Genomic DNA, 18,143 nt, shown 5'->3' on the forward strand with positions numbered 1-18,143 from the left:
CTCATCACATAAAATTTCGAATAGTTTCAGCTCAAACTATATATACACATAGTGATTGTTCCATATACAAACCTGCTGTAGCTTGTGCAAGATAGGTTTAATATTTGAAACAATAATAAAAATAAAACCAAGCAACTTCAGAAGAATCTGTAAAAATTAACAAAATATCCAGTTTTATTTAGCTTTCAGCTCAATGGTTTTAAAATTAAGCAAAGCTTCATACAGAATGAACATTTTTCTCCTTAGCCAGATGAAAAAGGTTGTATTGCTTGGTCCAGTCAACTACATTGGGTTTGAACATACCAAAGCAACTGCACTGAAAAAAGTCTGCAAGATTCTGGAAGCATCCAAGACTGAAAAGGAGAGAAATATCCATTAATAAACCTAACAAAAGAAGATCGCAAGCATCAAAAATACACGTTCACCACGAGGGAAACCTTGGTACTAATTTCTCTATTGAGCTAAATACTGCAAGAGAAGCCAGACAGGGGCCAGCTCATACCTTAATTCTCTTTCTGAACCTACAGAACAGACACAGAGACTGATGAACAAATTAAAGGACAACACCCCTCAGCCCCAAAATAGTGTCTACTGATTAACATTACGGACTGATTTTGACACATCTTTCTCCAATGTACGCAGCCATGCAGCAAGAACCCCAGTAGCTCTTACACTGGCTGTTTATTTCCTAGGGCAAAGGAAGTTCTCAGCAAGGAAAATGAGGTCCATTTCCTCCTCTTAACACAATTCATGAAATGCATGACTAGCATGTCCATAGACCACCACTTTTTTGCATTTATGAAGCAGTGAGACAAATCACTGCTGAAAAGATATGTGCTTAAAACACACTACTCATTAATACTCACTTGTATGGAGTTCTCCTGAGTGAAACAGGATGCTTAGAAGATCTTCTCTGTATCAGGAGGCCCCTTCTTTCATGCGAGGTCAATCCCAAGAATGCAATCTTACCAAAAGGAAAATGTAAGTAATGGTTAAAATGTGAACATCACAAATTAAAATTCCGGTGATAACAAAAGATACTATTGAGAAGGGAGGGAGGGGAAGAGGTTGTCCATATCTAACAAATAAGTAACTACGACTGAGAAGTACATTTTAAACGTCACTTGGACTAAAACAGAACCCAGCAAGTTGTAACATTAACGCTTCCACTGAGAAGGCAAGCTTAATTGGGATGACTGTAAAGATGGTACTTTTACAGATGTGTGTAGAAATATAAGATCTATAGCAGTTAAGCACCTATCTCCTCAGACTTTGTCTATATACTACCACACAATTTGGTAGAAAAAATTCCTCTGAAAAAGACAAAGCAGCTCAGCAAAAGAGATGAAGTAGATGTCAGAGACTTAACAATAACTTTTCCATTTTCTTGATTCCATGTCTTCTTTCACCAAGTTCTACAGTGAAATTTATGGGGGTTTTCTGCATTTTTGTTTACCTATTCCTTTTTCCATTTTCTTATTTATCAACATAAATCTTATAAGCCCTTATAAATGGCTGCAAGGGTCCTTTCTTGAATTACACGCTAAGTATCATAAAGCAGTGCATTTACAAATGACTGGGTACAAAACACAGTAGTTAACTGTAAATATCCTACCTAGATTCTTTTTTTTTTCCAGCATGATATCTCAGTGTCTTGGACATTACAGAAATCTAGCAGTACACATTTAAAATTGTGGATTATTGGTTGTTTTTTTTTTAAACAAGATGTAAAACAAGACTTTAGCTCAGTATGCTCAACACATATTCAAATGACACATCTTTCCTAAAAGCTGCTAAACAAACTGTTTCCTAGATGTTTTAATACAGCTCTTCTCAGTCCTGTTTGCATAGCCAAGCTCTCTCTGAGAAAAACATAAACAAGAAATGTGACAGTCCTCATCAGGATAAAATCCAGGTCATATATTTTTATTATAGCAATGGGATTTAATACAGTCTAATGACACATTGCTGAGCTCCGCCATAGAATTTTCAATTCAGGACTAATTGTGCTATTGAGCTTTTTTGCCATTTTGGGGGCAGTAATACCAGTTCTATTAGTCAAATAAGTTTCTTGCTTTAAATACATCTTTTTATAGGTCTGGAATTTTTGATGAGTAGTAAACTGAGAACTCAGCTATAGGAATGATTTGCAGACTGTGATTCTACTTTTAATACGGGAATGCCGAGTGCACAAGTACCCGTGAAACTTAAAGGACTGCCCTGAGATTTAAGAAAAGCACCTAGCTGTGACATTCATTAGTCAAGGAAAGCAGGCACAAAGTTTTTATGGGACCAAATCATCTAAGGAAAAGTTTTAATATGATGACTCTTAAATTAAGAAACGAGCATAAACCAAAGCAAAATAATACCTGATAAAGCTGAACAGTTAGCCACAATGAAGCCCATACAGTATGAAAACAGGCTACTGCGAAGATGTAGGAAACCCATGGAGAGCAATATATTATCTGTGTGAAGTACGCCCATGCTCCATCTTGATGGTAACTTGTTGCACAATGGCTTGACCAATCTGACAAGATGCATAATCAGTTAATTATGTGTTTAATATAGAATGCACATTACATAGCAATATGGTCTAGAAATACCACGTTTAATGTATCACGTTCCCACTTAAAAGCACCCACATAGATGTGTGACTGCTTGCTATTCTGGCTGCATGATCTTTACATTATGCATTCATAGTCCACAGTAGGAACATTCAAGGTACTAGCTAGGTACTTACTTTTTTTTTTTTTTTTTTTTTAGGTTAACTAGCGATACTGAAATAAGTCATCATCTCTCATTGTCAAGACTTCTGAAATTTTGCTTCATGCTTATTCATAATTTTAGGACAAGAATTTATCAATTATCTTAAACACAACCATCAACAAAAGATGACATTATGGTGACAATGTCAAGAAAGCAGTATTTTACCACTATTAAATAGACGTAAACTGGAACGTCCAACTTCTGTAGATTTCTTAAGAGATACCTAAAGCCTACCACAGGTCTTTAATCTATAAAAACCCCAAACGACTAAAAGCAGAGCAACTTTATTTTGCCTCTATGTCAGTAGAACAATAAAGAGGTTTTCCTCCCATGTTCCTTCACACACAGGAAATGGAGAAAATAACATGCTTTTTGCATATGTTAAGACCACCACTGAAACACAGGAAAGCAACTCATGTTCACAGGAGTGTCCTGTGTCCTCCACTGCCATCGCTGGCTCACTTCACTCTATGTTGAACATTGACTCATTTCAATATAATGTTAAGTAATGTAAAATAAAATGAACCCTCTCTACTTTTTAGTCAAAAGATTAGTGCTATGTTAATTCATCCTAAGGAACTACATAATAAGGACTCTCCTGCATCCTCCAAGAAACTTCTTAATTTTCCCAAGTAACAGCTTGGATTTATTATACACAGTTCTCCTTTTTTCAAAGTTATCACTACATTAAAAACAAACAAATAAAACTTTTCAAAGTGTTCAATACAGATATTTCCAAATAGTAAAATCAATAAAGCTTTTTCAATAATGTATTTACAAACTTATTTTCTACTGCAGTAAAGAGTACCCAGACTAGAATCTGCAACCTGACCTTCCTCCCCATGGCTTCCTTATTTCATCTCTAATAAAAAACCTTTCTGATACTGTATTTTCCAATGGACATCCCACCAGAGCTGTATCTTAGTTTCTACTCAACACAAACGTAATCAGATATTTGACCAAAGACTCGGTCATGGTATATTTTCATTTAAAGACAGAATTACAACAAAACATCATTGCTGAAATATGGTATCATTTGCACCAGTGTAATTACACTTGCTGGAAATGAAATGCTGAAAAATAAAGATCATACACACATGTGCTTGAAAGCTAAATTAAAATAAATTCATGGATACATACACAGAAGAGTTCCATAAAGCAGGCAGACACTGGTCATAGTTAGGAAAGACAGGAACAATAGGTAGTAACAATGGTTCCCAATGCCTGTATTTAAGGCAAGGAAAAAAAAAGTTTGACATTTTAAAATCCAGCAGTACTTGCATTTCCCCTTTAGTTAATAGGAATAAAAAGAATCAAACCCACTTGTTATTATTACCTCTGCTATCCTCAAGACAGTTTGACAAGGCTGATCTCTTTCTCAGCTTTCTCCTGTAAGCCATCCCAATTTATATAATAGAATTAGTTCTGATAAAGTCAACCAGGATTTGTCTCTTCAGAGCACGCCTTCAGCTCTTTTAGCTATATGACGACTAATTATGCAGCCACAACTCTCCCCATGCACAGTACAATTGTCTCACATGACTGAAAAACCTAAGCTATTCAATTTAATTGTTTGACCTTTGTGTGCTTCAGAATTGCAAACATATAAAAAAAACAAACCAGACTTCTGACAGAGAAACTGTTACATGAAGATGCACAATTATTTTTCTTTAAATGACAACCAGTATTGCTCAAAGCTTTGAAACAATGCATCAGAAGGATGTCTCACCACCTTGTAAATAGCAAACACTATAAAAACATTTCCAAGTATTTAACACTACAAAAAAGCTATTGGCCAAAGAATATGCTAAAAATACATTGCTACAGATGTAAAGCTCTAACCTTTCTATCTTGAGCATCACCAGTAATGAGACAGAAAGGGAGAAGGAGGGAGTTTCTCAAAGGACACAAGAACACAAAAAAATGCCCTACGGGGTTATCTCGGTGGTCCAGCTGCTCCACTTCACGGTCTCTAACAGCGACAATAGGCAACATTAGTTCAGGAGGACAAACGAGCCTGGCCACTTTCTGGAGTTCGTTCTCTTCATCCACAGCTACTGCATTAAAATGTCAAAGTATGCATACTTGTCTAGTTCTTTCAGTACCTGCTTTTGGACACATTGTCCAAAAGCTTGTCTAATCCCTTTCTGAACCTTCTGATACTGCCTGTATCTGCAAACCCTTACAGCAGTAAGTTCTAAAATTTCACAACCTGCCACGTAAAGACATTTTTTCTTTACCAATTTTAAATCCAACTGCTATTCTCACTGAGACTCCCCTAGTTCTAGTATGATGTACTTGGTGAATAACAGTTCTGCATTCACTTTAGCGACCACCTTCACTGCCTTTTGTTTGTTTGTTTGCTTTTAAAGTCTCCATCATATCCCACGTTCCTTCTTCGTTCAAAATAAAAAGTCCCAGAGTTTTTGGTCTCTACTCTTAGGGTGACCACTCCATCTCTTTAATCATTTTAGCTACCTTTGTCTCTGCAATCTAATTTCTCTCTGGCACCTACGAGTAACACCTTCAGTTATCAACTGTGTATTCTTCTATCAGATGTGCTCTCTCTCTAAGGAGATAAATGTTATTTCTGCAACTTTTAAAATATGTGGTATTTTCAGATTTGATAAACACTCTTACCTATGCACTGTCCAATCCACACAGAATGGTGATCGTATCTGGCTACACATGAATCACAAGCAAGACAATGCATAGATCTCAAAGGCTTCCTTACCTAGTTGAGGATGAAGGAAAAGAACAGTCATAGCAAAAGCATCTATTTTGCTCAAAGTTTAGCCCATCTCACGGGCACCATCATACTTTGTACAATTACTGTATAACAGACCTCACAACACAGAACATAGATGAGAACTATCCATCCTAATTTTACAAAAAAGAGAGATGGAAATAATTAGTATTTTATTAAGACTAGAGTCCAAGGATCTTAAAGCATCTCTTTTGTCACTCTAAAAGAAAGAAAGAAATTTAAGTAATATAGGACAAACCACACATGTAACACTTGCATGCCAAGCAAAGAGGAAAAAGTTTTTTACAGCAGTGTTAAGTAAAAAGCCAGGTTCAAAAAGAAAAAAAACCCCAAAGCCTCACTTACAAGACACGATGTGCAAAATGTTCTGAAGTCCAAGCAACCTGCTTCTGCAAGAGCTACAATGTTCTGAAAGACAAAGTAATTTGTGCTTGCATTTGGATTACATTTTCAGGGGGATCTATGAAGATTTTTACATTAGGCCTTTTGCAGTTCATAAGCGTTTTGAATGCCAAGCATTAATAGGAATAAGTACTTGCTATTTAAAAAGGTCCATGAAAAACATAGAACAGCAAAGACTAATACAACTTCATTCATGCAGGATTATTCAGAAAAGTATCTCTATGTTGCCAAAATTAATAAATAATGTGAATGAAATATCCTTTAAAAAAAATGAGATCATATGAAGATACAAGGTACCTCTGATATAGTCAGTCAGACTTCAGAGAGATGAAGAGAGCTGCTATATTTACTGTTCCTTTAGAAGTACTAGATACACAAAGGTTACTAGTTCTGTGGTAACAAGTTAAAACTGCAGTTTATTCTCCCTGGCAATCTGAAGAAATACAAGCTCATGGAAAGTAATGAGATCAGAAACAAAATGCTTTCCTTAATCCACGGGTTGGGGATTAAGGAAATACTAAATTCTCTACTGATTGGTTGGCCATGATTTCTTTTCACCATTCTAAAATAGAGCAAGGAAACAGCACAATGTGCTTAAGCACAAAAATCAAACTATTATAAGCATCTTCAAAGCATGTGACAAAATTTAAGTCATTTCTAGCCTTTGGTATGTCTTATGAGCATGGAAAATTGTAGGAAAGCACTGCGAATCTCTCTTTCTAACCTTAAACAGCTGGAGTGAAAACCATACAAAATTTATATTTAAGTTCTATGTGCATTTATATCACAAACATCAGTGGGTCTGTACAATGTTTGTCCAAAGCCCACATTTCAGTGAGAAGATGGAGGCAAGGAAATTCTGGCAGGATGATGAAGATAAGTAAACAATCAGTAGAGGAGAAAACATCTACAATCTATGTTGTTCAATGACAGTGCTAAAAACTATTAAAAGAACGAAGAGTATTTCATTGCTTTCAAGTTTAACGAAGCTGAACTTGATGACAAACACATCAACCAAAAGTACGTATGTGTCGCACCAAGTTAGCCCTTCCATTTGTTTTTACAAAATCACCTACCTCTTTTCTTTCTTTTTCTGAAGTCTTAACATATCCAGGATCAGTTCTCCAAGTTTTATAGAAATAATAAAGAAGACCCACCATGCTGAACACGACAGCGATTTCAAGAATTGTATTGGTTACACGTAATATTCAGGTTAAGGAATATATTCTTATACCACTATATATAGTTATTTGCTGCAAGTCCTCTAGAAGACAAATTCTTATTATACATGAGAGAGGATATACAGTCATTAGGAACATAACTTTTATACTATGGACTAAAAAAAAAAAACCCTCTAAGTCAGGTGAAAGGGAGAGAAAAACATGTCAAAATTAACTACCTCCATACAGCAACAGAGTAATGTGGAATGGGCGAATTTTTATACCAATTAAATTCAAGCATTGAACTGGAGAGCTCGGATTCCTAAAAAACTGGCCATGATGCCATCAAGGAGCAGTCAGAGAGCCCAAACCTGGGTTCCATCTCCAGTGATTATTCAGCCACTATATAAACCACAGTGTATGTAACTCTTAAAAAAATAAAGTACTGCAACCTCAAGGTTGTTTTGTCTTACAAACTAAAACCACTGCAAAGTAGCTCTAATTAAAATCAAGATACTGAATTATGAAATATTGGCACTGTCTATTACCAGTCTTATAGCTGTGTTTGTTACAATGCAATTGCAAGGTGCACCTATAATAGAATCATAGGGTTTGGGTTGGAAGGGACCTTGAAGGTCATCCAGTTCCAACCCCCCTGCCATGGGCAGGGACACCTTCCACTAGACCAGGTTGCTCCAAGCCCCATCCAACCTGGCCTTGAACACTGCCAGGGATGGGGCAGCCACAGCGTCTCTGGGCAACCTGGTCCAGGGCCTCACCACTCTCACAGTGAAGAACTTCTTCCTTACATCTCATTGAAATCTACCCTCTCTCAGTTTCAAGCCATTACCCTTTGTCCTATCACTACAGGCCCTTGGAAAAAGAAGTCCCTCTCCGGCTTTCCTGCAGGCCCCCTTTAGGTACTGGCAGGCTGCTGTAAGGTCTCCCCGGAGCCTTCTCTTCTCCAGGCTGAACAACCCCAACTCTCTCAGCCTGTCTTCATAGAGGAGGTGCTCCAGCCCCCTGATCATCTTCATGGCCCTCCTCTGGACTCACTCCAACAGGTCCATGTCCTTCTTACGTTGGGGGCCCCAGAGCTGGACGCAGTACTGCAGACTGGACGCAAAACTGCACCAGAGCGGAGCAGAGGGGGAGAATTCCTTCCCTCGACCTGCTGGTCACGCTTCTTTTGATGCGGCCCAGGATACGGTTGGCTTTCTGGGCTGCAAATGCACGTTGCTGGGTCATGTTGAGCTTCTCGCCAGCCGACACTCCCAAGTCCTTCTCCTTAGGGCTGCTCTCAGTCCACTCATCGGCCAGCCTGTATTGGTGCTTGGGATTGCCCCCGATCCATGTGCAGGACCTTGCATTAACACTGATGTAAGTCAAAATGATTTCCTGCAGATTTGTCTATTTGCATTTCAATTGTTTTTTGGAACTGAGAGTAGTCCTTAATTAGAGTGGCTGGATTTTCATTCAGACGTAATATAGGAAGCTAAAATACTGAACACTTGTACAACACTCAGTTCTGTGACCAGTTCCAGAAGGAAAAGGTATTAATGAGAAAAAGGGTTACGTAGTGAAACAAAACTACTCACCCATCTCACCAAGCTACGGTTAGACCTTCAAGAATACTGCTATGCTCACTATCTTCAGCAAAGCATCTGACTCAAAACCCTATTTTTGGAAATTTTTTTCTTTTAATTTAGATGCCACCAGGAAAACCATAAAACTTCACAATGCAACACTGAATAACATGATTTTCATTTAGACAAGCATATGCATGTATCCCCAGCGGGAATATACTTGATCAGTTCATCGAAGTTAATCCTGATAATTCTATTAAGGACATCTTAATTGGGAACAGTACAAAAGAAAATGCCACTTAAAGGATGAAGTAATTAAAAATTAATTAAAATTGTGTAGCAATATATTATTGCTGGTTTAGTAGAAAATTATTTACAGTTCTAAGTATCTCCCTAAAGGCCTTTTCATAAAACTTAATCAATAAATAAATAGATGCCCCCGTGTAACTAAAGAGTAGGGCACTGAAAAGCAAGCGTAAACTACTAAAACATTTTTGTACTCATCAGTGCAAAGCCTCTTCAAAGAAAATAAATGAAAGGTAGACGTTAATGCCCTGTACACTGAGGATGCAGCATAACCTGTGAAAAAAGACAGATAGGAGACTGGAAGTTCTGTTTTGGAAGGACATGAAGAAATGTGTTCCCTGATTTTTGTGGGGGTGGGAGGGTTTTGTTGTTGTTTTTAAAAGCAGAAGCATGAATACCACTAACTGTCAAATCCTTGTCATTTCAGAAAGAAGAGATGCTTTGAAAATTATTAATGCATTTGTTATCCAGTTATACTACATGCCAAAATACATTACTGTATGAGAGTCTCAACGAGGAAGATTAAAGAGTCACATGGAGATGGTAGCAGGGACAATTAGGTTTATAACAAAGACGTTTTCATTTTGATATTCCAGTAGCATAAGAAGTAGCGCAGAATTGTACACAAATATCTGCTAAAGATAAAAGAAGGTACAGATATTTAGTCCGTATATAGCTTTAAATTAAACTTAAAGTTATTTCACCCCTGCCCAATGAATGTATACCAATCTACCAGACATTAACAGTCACCTGGAATTATCTGGGACTGCTTGTTGCTATTTTCATGACCAGGCTTAGATTTATTAGGAACTGTATGGAGAGTACTACTGCATTTCTTGAGTACAAAGGATATCAGGCAGGAACCAGAAAAACCAGGTCACGGACATCCAAAAAACTGAACTTAGCAGAAAAGCTGTGGGAAGATACCTCAGATTCTTGAGCCCCACACATTGCCTGAAAGAATATTCAAAAGTATTTTTAAAAAATTTATTTAAAATGTAACTCCACAGTATAAACTATCTGTTCTGTTATATTAAAAACTTCACACACAGAGTATACTTCAAGTCTCTCTAAAAGCAATCAAGAATTGTCACTCAAAAACATTTTTTAGCCAGATGCATAGGGGGTTAACCAATACAAAAATAAAACCAAAGAGTGCTCTGTTCCAGCCTAATATTATACATCAGAAAAGCTGTAGCACTGGGTGAAAAGTGTGATCTCTGTCTGTTTGCACACTGATAGGATTGCTTTTTCAAGGAACACTGACTGTTGCAGTTAACTGTTGAAAAAAGCATAAAACCTGCAAAACAGCTTAGGATAACACTAGGAGGTCTGGGGAGCAGGGAAAGGAATGGTTCATTAAAATTCATTCTGTATCACAGATACAGAAGGAAAAGTTGAGATAACGCACATTTCTGAGCATTGTGCATAGGTATCTCAGTGTCTACCAAGTGCAGACCTTCAATAACACTCTCTATCATTAAAATTAGCTAACAGACTGCTTAAACACTTTAGTGTTTTTTCAAATCTATCAGTGATGAGTAACTGTTATTTTGCACACCTGAAGACATTCAATTTCTATGGTCATTCTAAAAAGTACATACATTGAAATCCTTCACACGCTCTGCAACCATTTCTCAAGAGGTTTTTTTTTTTGCCAAGTGAAACTTAACTCTGAAAAGAACACTTGCATTAGATATATAACAAATAAATACATGTACAGAGACAAAATGCCACAAACCTCACAAACAGAGCCATTCCAAATAGCAGGAAGAGAAGCAGACCTCCTTTCAGAAGCCAAGAATCAGAACTTAAGTTCATTACGTATCCCATGGCCCACATCAATGTCAAGGAAGATGCCAACAGCAGGTAGAGCTATTAAAATTATTATTGTTAAAATATGACAAAGTGTTCAAGCAGGACATACTTCAGAAGTATTCAGTTAATGTAATAACAAATGCTGAAGACTCAAGGTAGATAAGACAAACTGACAGATCAATACACCAAAGTGGGATGGGGGGACACAACACAACCCCCCCCCACCCAAACCACTGCTAAATGCTTTTAAAGAATTTTATTTTTGTGCACCCAATTTCAGAAACCTTAGAAGATCCTCTTGGTAGAAAATAGTTAAACTGTTTATTATTCTAAACATGGAATGCTGTAGCTTTACTTCCATTAGCTACTACTCAGGAAGTTACCTCATATTTCTCTACTATTTTCAGTAGCCTGTTATTTCTTCTGCTTCTCATTCTTTCTTCCTCTTTTACCATATAAACCATGAAGCGATTCAGACTTTGATAAGCAAGGTCAAGCGGTGTCTCTCCCTTTAACAACAGAAATATTTATGTGTTAAGTGCGTAAAGAAATAAACATTTTACTTTTTAACAGAAGCAAGAAATAAATACAGCTAAACCAAGAATAACTTGGCAGTTACTTCCTGTCTCCCCTGCCTTTCTTTTAAGGCAAGGGTAAGCTAAATTGAGAGTTTTAATGTGCTTAATCTAGTGCTTTGTAGTTCTAAAAACTGATACTTTCAACCAGATTGCATCCATTTGAGTTATCTGTTGGACTGTCTCCAATAACCTGAAAGCTAAACTGTCTGCTAGAATATTACATGCTTACTGAAAGGGAAGGTTTCTTGTTTATGTTAACATTTTAAAACCAAACAGCAATACGTCACACATACAAATAAAAAAAAAAGGCAGTAGATGGAAAAGCTGCACAGCTTAATATGCAAACCCTGAATAACTACACTGTACAAACATATCTATATAGTCATAGGAATCGACAGTTTCAACATTTATACTTCTATCAGTTTTTACAAATATTAGGACGAAGACTTTCATATGCGACTAGCCCTTTCGAATGTACAAACAGGCATTGTCAAACACTGGTTTTCACAGGATGACACACATATCTTTTTAAAAGCTTTAAGAATCTCAAGGGACACCAAGACACTATTTTTAAAAAACTGGCCAAAGACATTACTCCTCATGACAATGTTTTGAAATGGAAAACAGGTAACTTTAAAAAAAGACAGGTGTCAGGTGGGGTGGATGGGTAAGGGGTGGAAAGAAGAATCTGCAAAGGACACAATTATGTTCAGAGTGACCAAAAGGCTTGGCTGTTCATTAAATGAAAGTTGCAAAGAATCTCTGCATTCCTACTTCGTGCCACACCACAAGAAAGGTGCTAATTCTTTTCGGGAAAGACTAAGAACACCTGCTCTTAGTCAACCCCTGTTGCAAAGCATACCCACCGTAAAGAAGACTCACGTTTTTCTTTAAATTCGTTTTACATGTTCATGCCACATGGAATGAAGTATCATGAAAGAAATTGTACCTTGGCATTTTTTACGTCCAGGCTAGCACCGGCTTCCAGCAACAGATCCACTGCACTAGTATTTCCTGATGTTATTGCCCAGTGCAGTGCAGTATTCTTTTGAACATTGTCTACAGCACTGAGAGAGGGGTTAAACTTCAAGAGAAATCTTGTGGGCTCTGGTCTAGATGAAAATAAAGTATAAAAGTTAACAAACAGAAGATAACCCATACTGGAGATGAAGCTTTTGAACACCTTATAAAAACCCCTGTTCCCATCCGTGAAATAACAGCTGATACACAATGCCTTGCCTCAGAACAAGCTTATCAACAATAGATCCACATTTATAATTCAGGACCTGCCCCAAGAGTTTTTCTCCAGACTATGTTATCTTACCATTTTAACAAATATGAGGTATATACACAGATTATATCTTCCTACAACACTGTGTATAAGCTTACATCTCCACATTTTGTTTATTCTAAATGCATTGTACTGCATCCACCTCCATTTATTTTAATTTCTGGGAAAGCACAGTAATGCTGCAGCCAGTTCAGCCACAAACCTAAACTTCTTTTAGGAGTTCTTTTGACTTTCTTTGCTATATCCAATCAGCTACTTCCTAACTCCTGATCTCTGAAATACCGCATATTGTAGCACAACTAAAAGGGAAAGAAATGTCTGTTTAACAAAAAATTTCATAGGAAAAAATTCACCTTACTGCTTTGTGGGTACAAAAAAAATAGAGTCTTCTTAAGTTATTCACTACTTACCCAACTGCTTTTTGTGCTGATAACATTAAAGGCGTTTGCCCATTGAAGTCTGTTGTGTCTACGTTCTAAGTATAAGAAAAAGATAACAAGCAAGTGATTACCAGTGATTTCAGGAAACAGAGTAAGATGGTCAGATTCGGAGCTATACAACTGGCTTAGCTTCACTAATGGAAAGAAAATGGCAAGAAACTAAATTAAACCGGCGAAGAAACCAACATTCATTTAAGGATATTTTTAAGGGAGAGTCTCCACTAAGAATATTTTTAAGGGAACCACGTTAACCATATTTCTTGTCCCCTTTTTGCACAGAAATACTATAAACAAAATGTACCTTGTAAAGCAATGTTAACCATCTTCCTTGTGTAAAGGGACATACATAACAGAATGTCTGAGTACATAAAATTGGTTTATTAAAACAAGAAAAAAAGGATCAATTGATTGTGTATCTCAAAACATAATTATTTAAACATCTAACTTGCATCACCTAATTTTCTTCCTCCTTCTTCACAATGAAGGTTTCCTTCTTCCCCACCTCCACCCATCGTTACATTAGAGCAGATTTACTTAAACAAAATTTTCAATCACTTGGATTACTTAGTAGAAAAGGTGGGCTAAAAGCTTCAAGTTGGTGATATATACCATCTATACCTACATTCCAGAAGTCAGTTACTCTACTAAAGAGAGCTCTATGAGAACAAAAACAAACTTACCAAATCTTTAAATCTTAATACTCAGTGTTTCAAACAGACTTGATCATAGAACTGTCATTTTTATTAGCAAATTGTTACACTTGTCATTAATTCTGCTTACTTCAGATGTCAGCTAAGCAGACATCAACTAGAGTGGATATGATGTAAAATTACAGAAAATATAGAAATTTCTAATAAAAAATTCAGACCTAGTCTGATCATCTATTCTGCACGCTTCAATTGATGGACAACTGCACAGATTATTAGTTGCAAAACTGTAATCAAATAGTAAATACTTCATGATGTACATACTTCATATACTGCTTTTTGTTATCAGGTTTAAAAGCCAGTTGTTACTTATGCAGCACCACAAATCTGCATAGTCTTAACAACTCTCCTTAAATGCTCTGAATTGTATGTGAAGGTGTAGGGGTAGGGATGGCAAGGACAGGGGAGAGTATGAAAAAACCCAGCGAATATATATATATACACACACACACACACACACACACACACACACACAAAAGTTTCTCTGAACTTATGGCACAGGGAAATAGTTGTCAAATACCTGCTTATCATCCAGAAAACAAAACAGTTAATTCTGCAATCTATCATACATACAGACAACTGTGTTTTCTACTCATAAGTAGAAAACAATACTTGGGACATCAACAACATACCTGGCCTTTTGATATGAGGTAAGCTATAATGGGCATGTGTTGAAACAGCACTGCTAAGTGAATGCTACTGAATCCTTCCCCATCAATAAGACTGGGATCCGCTCCACATTTCAACAATAACATGACCATAGGTAGGTGTCCTTGTCTATAACAATACATGAAATGAAATTAGAGATGACAAGAAAGATGGAAATTTTAATGAAAGCATTGCCTTAATAATTCTTATAGATACCCTGCAAAAAAAAATTTCATTTCAGATTCTTGTGGTTTTACTCAGGAAATGGCTTTTTTTTTTTTTAAATTAAAAGTTTATCTCAGAAAATTATATTAAATATATACCTTAACACATCAGTCTAAGGCAAACTGTTAATTTATAATACAACGGTTATTCTACAGTAATTTCTGCTGTGAGCAGTCTCTCTCAGAAGAAGTATCTAACTTTGTTTGGCAGAAGACTAAGATAACCCAGAAGAAAGCACTGATCTTCCAGTGTGAGGATTTGCACTGAGAGAAGTTATCCCAGAATTATTATTTAAGGTTATGTTTTTTCCAGACAAACAGTGCTTTGTTCTTTTGATCATTTTACTCAAGTCCTGTCCTAGAAGCCAAAGTTGTATGACTTTAAACTGTATCAGGTTGAACAGATGTAGTCTGGAGCAGATGTAGAAAGAGCAGATTCAAAGAGGCATTAAACATACGCAAGCACCAATAGCTACTGTCACCCAGGAAGAGACACTGCACATTTGTGGTGGCAGCTATAAGGAGCACAAGAAGAAAAGCTAATGCCACTGGGAGATGAAGGCCAAAGACCCCTCTACATGCCCCTGAACAACAAGATGTCTTACACCGGTCCTACTGCTATATGCTCGTGCTCTACACTCCAGGACTGGCAGCATTGAGTCTTATGAGAGCACACCAAGGGCATCTAGTGCAGAAGCTAAAACAACTGAAAGCATATCAGCTAGACAGGCTGAAGTCTGAGGAAAACAGTGACCACAACTTCTTCTGACTTAAACTGTACCATAATAAGCATCAACAGCTAACTTCAGTGCCCTTACACAGCCAAGTCTTCTTTGGCCAGTAAGGTAGAACTTAGGAGGCAAAGTCTGAACAGTACTGTTTCATCCCTTCTAAGGGAAACTTCGAAATGTGAGTCCCAAGTGACTAAAACACAGATACTCACGTAACACAACTTTGTGGCCTGCAAAGTTGCCAGGAACCAGAGAACAGATTTCAGCATTATTATGGGCATGCTGTGAAATTCCTTATACCTCAATAAAATAAACATACCACAGAATTTGATGTAAGATGACCGCTGCTGTGCTACACAAAATGCTACTATAACTGTTAATACTAACAGATTTAGAATTAGCAGTTGCAAGCAGCATACCTAATGGCCCAGTGAAGGGGAGTTGAATTCAAGTCTCCACCTAGCTGATCCACTATTGCACCTTTGGAAATATAATATCTGTGTAACAGCAACACAATAAGATTAAGAACAGACATAATAAAATATTAAAACATTATACTAAGGATAACATAGCTCCAGTAGTAAATAGCTCATAATAAAAAAAAATTCACTAGAAAAGCAAACAGACAAGAGTATTTCTGCAGTAAAGGATGCTGTTCCGAGGAAATGTTTAAGAAAAAAATACAGTAATTAGCAAGGCACTTATAAAATCAGCTTTAATCTTTGTTAAAGAAAATAAACCAAACCCAGGAAAATCTAATGATTTCATGTACTACATGATTGCACATATAAAGAAACGGTGGCAACTTTACATTTCAGTGACATTTTCATAAAGGTAATTGGGTTAAAATTTGAATTTTATGCTTTTCTTCTCAAGCAGCATGTTCCTCTGTTTTGAAGTATAATAGCAACAAAGTGATTATAAGTAACAGTAGCAGAATACTTGTGTTAATTTCACAAGGACTCTAGAGCTTACTTAACCAGCTCCAGTCTGTTGTTTATCGCCGCCCAGTGAAGAAGAGTCACATTTTCTTTGTCTGGTTGTCGAACATCATATCCTGCTTCTACCAGTTCTTTGCACCGCTCTACTATTCCATACCTTAAATGAGGAAAAAAAAAATAATTTGATTTACTTATCATTCATTTGTGAAGTTTTGTTAAGAATCCTCCAGTTTAGAGACAGCCACATACTAAAGAAAAAGTAACTCTCAGTTAAGCATCACGCACCAGTTCCTACTTGAGCAAATTCCACATTGCATTTGATGGAAGTCTTGCAAAAAGAGTTGGGCTGAGCCTTGGTCAGTAGAATTTTCTACCTAACAAACCTGGCTGAGATACCATTGTTTATGATAAAAATACTTATAATAGTGCCTTTAAGTGATTTTTCTTCTTTCACTCTGGGGAGAAAACGGAACTGTAAAATTTTGTTTTGCAAAAATATCCAGCCTGGCTCACATTCGAGGACGCTCACATCTGCTTCAACATTCTGCAAATACAGAACATACACTTACTGTGTAGCCTTGACAATATCACAGGTGCTGGGGTCTTCAACAATCGGATACGGTCCCGGTAGCACCGGTAGATCTTTATCCCCGCGGGCACTATGACAGTTGTGCATATGAGGTCGATGAGGTCCATGGCAGTGGTTTTTACACTGTTGGTTGACAAAACATCTATTGACAAACGGTGTTTATACACTGTACACCAAACCTCCCTCTTTACCAGACCCACAGGCTACACTTGTCAAGTTGCGTTAATGCAAATAAGGAAATTAGTTTACAGCACAGCTACAACCACCTGACAAAGGCCTAATCCTTTCCCTCGGCCCAAGGACACGGAAAGGCAGAACGGACGTGGTGAAGGTCCATCAGGCCAAACCGCAACGCCGTTACACTCCTTCCAGAGCTGGCTCCCGCCACAACGCCCTTACCCACAGCAACGCCGCTGCGCTAGAAACGACAACCCCCGTCCTCGAGTGGGTTTTGAGACGCGAGGGCGCTCCCCTGACACCCAGCGGGGAGGCCCCAGTGAAGGCACCCACCACACAGACCACAGCCCTCCCTTCTCGCTCAAACGCGCCTACCGGCAGCCGGCGGACCCCAGCCCGGCCGGGGCCGCCTGCTTCAGCCCCGCTCCTTGCCCCGAGGCAGCCTGAGGGGAGCCGGCCGTCAGCGAGAGACGCGCACCCGGCCCGCCGCCGCCAGCCTCCCCTCAGGACCCCCTCACGGCCGACCGACCCCCGCCTCACGGGGCGCCGGGGCCTCCTCAGCGGTCAGGCAGGGCGGTCCCGGGCACTTCCCCGCGGCCCCAGGACCGAGGGGATGGGTCCCTCACCACCCCGAGTGACGGCCCCGGGGCCTTCCCCTCACCGCCGGGCCGCCGCCTCCACCGGCCATCCTCCCCGCCCGCAGCTTCCTGCTCCCGCTTCCTGGTTACCGGCTCCGGGGAACCGCTGCGGAGGCGGAGCCGGGGCCGGGCCCACACGGGCCGGGCCGGCTGGGGTGGGAGCGGACCGCCGCCACGGCGCGGGGGTTGAGAGCCTAGGAACGGGCTCCCTCCCCTTCCCCCGGGTGCCGCAGAGCCCCCGCGGCTCGGACGAGGAGCTCCACGGCTTCTCGTTTTCTTCGGTGCCGTCCCGAACTCCTCTTTCCCCTTTTCACACGGAAAAAAAAAAAAAAAGTCATTCGGTGCGTGCTTCGCCTTTCACACAGGACCCCCCC

At 38.7% G+C, this 18,143-nt stretch overlaps 1 protein-coding gene across 4 annotated transcripts; it reads right to left on the reverse strand.

The window, feature by feature from the left end:
- Positions 1-150: 150 nt before the first annotated feature.
- On the reverse strand, positions 151-17,867 carry ZDHHC13 (zDHHC palmitoyltransferase 13). Of its 4 annotated transcripts, none has more exons than XM_075048241.1 (17): positions 17,793-17,860; positions 16,935-17,077; positions 16,400-16,522; positions 15,844-15,921; positions 14,454-14,598; positions 13,085-13,149; positions 12,333-12,495; positions 11,189-11,314; positions 10,729-10,862; positions 9,841-9,941; positions 7,012-7,136; positions 5,879-5,941; positions 5,407-5,500; positions 3,907-3,990; positions 2,370-2,527; positions 867-964; positions 151-353 (listed from the first exon to the last, which is right to left on the reverse strand). In XM_075048241.1, exons 1-17 carry the CDS (start codon positions 17,817-17,819, stop codon positions 218-220), a joined length of 1,863 nt encoding a protein of 620 aa, XP_074904342.1. In that variant the 5' UTR covers positions 17,820-17,860; the 3' UTR covers positions 151-217. The 4 variants fall into 4 exon arrangements, 2 of the variants coding, with proteins under 2 accessions (XP_074904342.1, XP_074904343.1); XM_075048242.1 differs by having other exon boundaries at positions 17,758-17,822; XR_012653193.1 differs by lacking the exon at positions 151-353 and adding an exon at positions 4,699-4,820 and having other exon boundaries at positions 898-964; positions 17,793-17,867.
- Between the last annotated feature and the right edge of the window lie 276 nt (positions 17,868-18,143).

This window comes from Buteo buteo, chromosome 16 (genome assembly GCF_964188355.1).
Source record: "Buteo buteo chromosome 16, bButBut1.hap1.1, whole genome shotgun sequence".
NCBI lineage: Eukaryota > Metazoa > Chordata > Aves > Accipitriformes > Accipitridae > Buteo > Buteo buteo.